Source organism: Electrophorus electricus, chromosome 8 (genome assembly GCF_013358815.1).
Source record: "Electrophorus electricus isolate fEleEle1 chromosome 8, fEleEle1.pri, whole genome shotgun sequence".
Classification (NCBI taxonomy): domain Eukaryota; kingdom Metazoa; phylum Chordata; class Actinopteri; order Gymnotiformes; family Gymnotidae; genus Electrophorus; species Electrophorus electricus.
Genome location: NC_049542.1, coordinates 1722645 through 1730071, shown reverse-complemented (window position 1 = coordinate 1730071; position 7427 = coordinate 1722645). Strand labels below are relative to the sequence as shown.

At 44.0% G+C, this 7427-nt stretch overlaps 1 protein-coding gene across 1 annotated transcript; it reads right to left on the bottom strand.

Annotated features, from left to right (window-relative positions):
- On the bottom strand, positions 1 to 1134 carry LOC118241837 (trace amine-associated receptor 13c-like). Its single transcript, XM_035529146.1, has 2 exons — positions 1126 to 1134; positions 1 to 972 (listed from the first exon to the last, which is right to left on the bottom strand). Exons 1-2 carry the CDS (start codon positions 1132 to 1134, stop codon positions 1 to 3), a joined length of 981 nt encoding a protein of 326 aa, XP_035385039.1.
- Positions 1135 to 7427: the final 6293 nt, after the last annotated feature.

Sequence of the window (7427 nt, the reverse complement as noted above, 5' to 3'; positions counted from 1 at the left end):
TTAATGCACATTTATCAATGCGGATTCAGGTCTCAATATCTGAAGAGTAAAAATTATTTTAATACACCTTCTAAACCATGGGTAAAACAAAGCATAAATCAATGGATTAAAAGTAGAATTGAGATATAAAAGGATTACAAAATTATGAAATGACTGTGATTCTACAGCATTACTCATTGTAGCATAAACAAAGTATGGAAGTAAACAGGCTACAAACACAGACACTAAAATGCCAAGAACCTTTGCTGCTTTTCTCTCAGATTTCATTGAGTCTGACATGCTCTTCGAGCCTTTACTCTGAACATTAATCTCTCTAATAGCAGTGGCGTGTTTCCTGGCAATAACAAAAACCAAAGCATAAAATAAGATTATAGCAGAAAACGGAACAACAAAAACAAATACAAGATCAACCAGAGAGCAAATCTCATATAAGGCAATGAGGCACTGCTCAGGACACATTATGAGACCGCTGGAGTTTCCATTAAAGTAAAGCAGTACAGAGTTATAGGACATTAAGAAAATCCACATAGACAAAATCACAATGCACATTTTACTTACAGATACTTTTTCTATGTAGAGAAAAGGGTTAGAGATGGCAAAATAGCGATCAATGGCGATAAAAGCAACATTATATATTGATATGCTTGTGGCATAAAAGCAGATCAAGTAATAAAACAGACAGACAGATATTCCAAAAATCCAGCAGGATTCAATCATCCGACTTAAACGGAACGGCATTACAAATAGTCCAACCAGAAAGTCGGACATAGCCAGAGAGAGGATGAGCATGTTAGTTGGTGTGTGGAGCTGCTTGAAGTGACACACAGAGATGATGATGAGTAGATTCCCGCATACTGTTAGCAGAACTACAGCTGCTACACACAAATAAAGCAACACATAGAAAGGAGACACAGATCTCTGTGGACAGGAAAACTGCAGGCAGCGATCGCTTTGGTTAACCTCCATCAGATTCTTGAATCCAACATTAAAATGTCCTCAAATAAATGAGCCAGATTCCTGATATGCAGCAATTTCAATTGTAACAGTTGAGCTTCACAGGAAGGAACTATGGGACTGAGCATAAGGCTCTGACCTTTATATGAAGTAGAATCTGCTCACACCCACCTGGTACATGTGATATAATTGTCTCAAAAGACAAGACAATTCAGAGTAATATCCAAATTGTGGTCGAGCAGGGAGGCTGTCCTCCTCAGTGCATTATTCACTTTTAATTTTTTTCAAGATCATGTCCCTCAGCTGAATAATAGTTAAATCACGTGCAATAGATGTAAGAGAACACCATAATGCCATTTTCACATGTGTGATTCAGCTCATATAGGCAGACCAGTTGAGTAGGGTTAGGTTAGGATTAAGGTTAGGGTTAGTTAGGGTTATGGTTAGGCAGACCAGTTGAGTAGTACATCTTGCTGTTTTTTATATATATATATATATATATATATATATATATATATATATATATATATATATATATATATGTGTGTAGACAAATTGTTTATTCTGTATTTGTTTATTATTGTTGTACTGAGTGTTAAATACTCTACTTCCCAGAACTCTTTTCGAGTTTCATGCCAGTTTTCTTGCTGGCATGGCCTGTCTCTCACCAAGGTGAGCAACCAGATGGCTGCTAGGATTAAGCGACCTTGTTGCTGACCTATCCGTGATTAGAAGGAGGGACTAGACTGGGATGTTTGGGAAGGTTTGTCACGGTAAGGCCCCTCCTCCCAAGTGTCTCCCCGTGTTTGTGTGTGGCACACCTGTTTGTAATTGCCTGTCATTTACATATATATATGAACCCTTATGGATCTGTTGTCTGTTGTTGGTGTTTGATGTTACATTAGCTTTATTGTTACGTAGTACTTATTTCTGTGTGAATAAACGTGTTTGTTCAAAGTGCCTTGTCCCCGTATCCTGCTTAGCCTCCACTCCTTACAGAAACACCGACCAATGAATGATGCCTGGGAAAGATAAAAAGAGGAAGGGAAAGAAGAGAAGTAAAAGCCCTCCTACAGCCCTTGCAGGGAAGCTCCCCATGTTCTTGGACACCCTCCTGACTCCCACAATAGGGGAGAGTGGTCCAGGTGAGAGTGGTCCAGGTGAGTGCGGTCCAGGTGAGCGTGGTCCAGGTGAGTATGGTCCAGGTGAGAGTGGTCCAGGTGAGAGTGGTCCAGGTGAGAGTGGTCCAGGTGAGTGTGGTCCAGGTGAGTGTGGCCCAGGTGTGGAAGCGTGGGAGTCATGCGGAAGCACGTCTGGCTACCGGGACTGGTATAATGAGTTCCAGTCCTCTGAGTCGGACTCCGGAGAGACCTTCACTCATCCTGGCCTCGCTCCATGGGCCCACAATGGGGGAAGAACCCACTGGAGGATTTTGGCGGGGCCCTATGTATGGCCCTTTGCTGAGTCCTACAGAGACCAGCTGGACTATGATAACTGGCACTCGGAAGTGGAATCTGCTGGGTCCTATGACCCCTACTTGGACTATTCTGAGAGCTATGCTGAGTATGGAGAGAGAGGGGAGTACAGCGATGTCAGTCTGCGATTGGACTTGGGGTCCGATTATGGGGAGGATCCACCGATGGAAGTGGAGGAGGCCCTCCATGGGGATTCTCTCGTGGACAGTGACATTCATTCTGTTATCTCCAGGATCGATGAGCCTCCTGCACGTACGACACTGCCCAAGGTTCCGCCCAGGAGGAGGAGACTCCCTGTACCAGGGTATACAACCCTGCAACTCGTGTACGTGTACCTAAGCCTCATAGAGGAAAGGGTGAGGCGACACCAGTGCCCACCCCAGAGAATGGCAAAGTAACTGGTGTGCCTCCTGAAATGGGTGCACGGAAGTCACTGCCCCCCAAATCGGCGAGGGGCGAGCTCCCACAGTCGGGTAGGACTCAAGCCCTGCCAACGACTGGGGGACAGATTGGGGTTCCTGCCGGCTTGCCGGGACTCTTTACCAGTCCTTTATGTAGTTTTGTACCTGTTCCTGTCACTATGTCCGTCCCCATCACTGTGTCCGTCTCCATCACTGTGTCCGTCCCCATCACTGTGTCCGTCTCCATCACTGTGTCCGTCTCCATCACTGTGTCCGTCCCCATCACTGTGTCCGTCTCCATCACTGTGTCCGTTTCCATCACTGTGTCCGTCCCCATCACTGTGTCCGTCCCCATCACTGTGTCCGTCCCAGTTGCTCTGTCCCCCTTTGAGTCTGTGCCTGTGCCTGTCACTGTGTCCATTCCTGTGTCTGTTGTCATCCTGGTCCCTGTCCTTCTCCCCCTCTGTCCTGCTCACGCTGGCCCGTGTCGGGTTGCTTGGTCCTCCGGCTTTGCCATTTTGTGTCGGCTTCGGGGCCGTAGCCCGATAGGCTGGCGCGCCAGGAGTCGCACCCTTGAGGAGGGGCTCTGTCATGGAATGGCCCCTCCTCCCAAGTGTCTCCCAGTGTTTGTGTGTGTGTGTGTGTTCGTCTGTGTGGCCACGCCCGCCCCCATGTGTCATACCTGTTTGTAATTGCTTGTCGTTTACATATGTATATAAACCCTTATGTTTCTTTTGTCTGTTGTCAGTGTTTGATGTTACGTTAGCTTTATTGCTACGTAGTACTTGTTTCTGTGTGAATAAACGTATGTTTGTTTAACGTGCCTCGTCCCTGAATCCTGCTTAGCCTCCACTTGTTACAGTTTTTGGCTGGAATGTGCGAGAGCAAGAGAGAACAAGAGACAGCAGGAGAGTGGACATTTTCCCCTGAAGTTTCGGTTGTTGGAGACTTAATATACGCTGTATATAGGCCCAAACTGTAATGTTTTTCCATTTTTTTCTTTCAAGTCTAACGGTGTTTGTTAGTGTAAAAGTATATTCTCTCTGCTGTAGGCATTGTCTGTTTGTTTCGGTTCTGTGAAGAGAGTTAGCCATATTCGGTTGAAGAACTACAGCTCCAGGCTATACCACTGAACTGGCTGCTTCTCAGTGAAGAGGACTGAATTCTCCATGCTACTGCTCGTGTGGATAGACAAGGAGGACCAAGTCTTAACAAAAATCATTGCACTTTTGTTTTGTGAGAAACTGAGAGGAGACCCGGGTAGCTGCTCCTTGTGGATACTGCGGTCTCATGTCTATATGTGTCAGGGACTCATGAGAATTGGACCAACGAGCTCCGTGTGTCTCGAACACTTCATCTGGCATTCTACAAATGCGCACCAATGATTGGGCGATTTGTAACAGACATTTGTGAACATCCATCCCAACAATAGACTCTTCTCTCTGTTGAGGTCAGGGAGGCGCTTTCGCTCCCTTAAGATCAAGACAGAGAGACTGAAGAGGAGCTTCTTCCCACAGGCCATTCGGGCCCTGAATCAGGGAAACTGAAAACTGTGGGGACCACCACCACCATGTAACATAACTGTATACAAATGCGCACCAATGATTGGGCGATTTGTAACAGACATTTGTGAACATCCACTTGCTAAACTGGACATAGTTATACATACTGGTTCATGTTTGTATTAATTGTATTGACCATTTATTACTGATTGTTATGTTGGCTAATTTCTGTGTTTACTCATATATGTGCATTTTTTTAAATTAAAAGTGTCGTTTGGGGTTTACTAACATGTGAATCATGTGGGTCACTAAGTCTGAAGGGTTTAAAAGGCTTTATTGCTATCAACATAGTTGAAGTAGACACATTTTTGGAGACACCGTGCTAACTTACATTGAGCTAACCCAAAGGTTTTAAGATGTGCTCCACCCTTTCCAGATTTTCTGAAAATTGTGATTATCACCACTGTAACAAGGCCTACTTCATCACCATGGAAAGGTGCTGTCTGATAATGTGAATATTATTTTCTTCCTACATAATTTTTAGGTTTGATTCACTAAATGGTAAATAAATGGTCATAGCACCAAGCAGGACAGACAAGCACTCCAAAGGGTAGTGTGTTCAGCAGAGCGCATCACTCACACGGAACTTCCTGACCTGCAGACCATCTACTACAAGCGGTGCCAGACCAAGGCCAGGAGGATTGTGAAGGACCCCACCCATCCCAACAATAGACTCTTCTCTCTGTTGAGGTCAGGGAGGGGCTTTCGCTCCCTGAAGACCAAGACAGAGAGACTGAAGAGGAGCTTCTTCCCACAGGCCATTCGGGCCCTGAATCAGGGAAACTGATAAACTGTGGGGACCACCACCACCATGTAACATAACTGTATATCTGTATATATATATTTATATTCAATTACCTTGTAACACAACAACTGTAGATATGTTATTATACGAAATGGATCTGTACATTCTGTAGATTGTGTACATATATACACAACCATATACATTGTACATTGTGTATATAATCATAATATACATATATTGTACATACATTGTTAATATATTTTGTACATACATAGAATATATATATATTTCTCTTTGCATATATATATTTCACATATATAGAATATCTATATTTCTCTATGCACCCCTGTTTTCTTTTCCTCAGTTTGGACAGAGCACTCTCCACCATTTCACTGCGAGTTATACTGTGTATGACTATGTATGTGATGAATAAACCAAACTTGAACTTGAACTTGAACTATAGGTGTCATATCGCCCAATTCCTTAGCACACTACAATACCCAGCAGGCTGTTCATCACCCAACCCAGGACTCAACCAGTCAAGAAAGTCATATCAGATCATCATCACCCGAATATTGAATTCACCTGTGTGTCATTTAGAAACATGTATATAAACTTATCTGAAAGTTCATCATGTGCAAAGTATTGCCTACAGAGCATTAATTTCTCTGATTCTACTACTGTGTATTGTACCTTGGATTTACTGTTTCTCGTTTCTGATTTTTGCCTGCCCCTTTTGGATTCTTCTGCCTAGATTTTTTGATTGTCTTTCCGGTTTTGATATGGACTGTTTTCCCACTGTTCAAGCTACTCCCAACCTTGCCCACTTTGTTTAGACCTTTTTCCACTATGTGGAACTACAATATAAGCCCTGTCTTTTATCTGCAAGCGTCTGATTTTTGCCTGGCCTGTTACAGAATACTTTGCCTCCATACAGATGGCAGATTTGGATTCCTTGGAGGAAGCTTTGACCAACCAGGGTCAGCTAATCAACCAACACCAACAGGTGCTTGAGGGTTTCATACGGTCAATGAATACAATCGCCAAACAAGCGGACCAACAAACACCAATGTCGGAACTAGGACAATGTCTCAGAGAACTCACCTCCCGGCTGCAAATGATGACTACTCCTTCTCAGTTCATTCCCACGCCGGCACCTAGTACCACTGCGATCAGTATTCAACTGACCTTCCCCGTGAGTAAACTCGAAAAATATGATAGCTCCCCAGACAAGTGTTGTGGTTTCCTGTTACAATGTTCTTTATACTGCAATAGCCTTCCACCCTGTTCCAATCAAGCTAAGATTTCATTCATTACCTCTCGTCTATCTGACAAAGCTGTAGATTGGGTAACTGCCATCTGGGATAATGTATGAAATCATCTTATGATTTTATCACTCAATCCAAGGCAGTGTTTGATCACCCTCATATAGGAAGAGCCTGCGGGGAGATGCTAACCAAGTTGCGTCAAGGCAATTGTTCTGTGGCTGATTATGTGCGAGAGTTCCGTACTGTCGCTGCAGGTAGTGGATGGAATAAGGTCTTACATGAACTTGCTTGCCGAGCTGATAAGTTAGATTTGAATAAGCTTATAGCTCTATCTGTCTGGATAATTTTATTCAAGAACGAAAACCATGTAGAGCTAATAATTCTCGCTTTACCTGTCCCTCATCCAGTTATATCCAGAGCTTAGGCGAGAGCATACAGTGGAACCTATGCAATGCAATTCCTCATGCTTAACCGAAGAGGAGAGGAGGCGCCGATTCCAGGAGGGTCACTGTCTTTACTGCGAATCCTCAGGATATGTTCTCTGGGACTGTCGTCTTGGACCCAATCAAGCCTCATCTCTAAGCCACAGAAGAAGCATGCAACCCACATCACAAAATGAGGTACTGCTCCTGCCCCCGAGAAGGATGATCACTAAGTCGTTTTTGTTAACTGTCTATCTTGGGCCTCATACACCATCCTCTATGTTTACAGAATTAGTTGATTCAGGAGCCAAGGGAAACTTCATACATGCCCGTCTTGTACAGGAATTGGACATCCCAGTAGAACCATACACAAGATTCTTCGCTTGGCTGCTCTGGATGGATCACCAGTAGGAGCTGGTTCCATATCATGCTGCACTACACCTGTAAAACTCACCACAAGTGCACCCCATTCAGAATTCATCTCATTTCTTGTCATGGAAGCCTCATTTCCAGACATTTTAGGTCTACCTTGGTTAGAACAACATAACCCAAGCATATCATGGCCCCAAAAGGAAATCACTCAGTGGTCATCTCAATGTC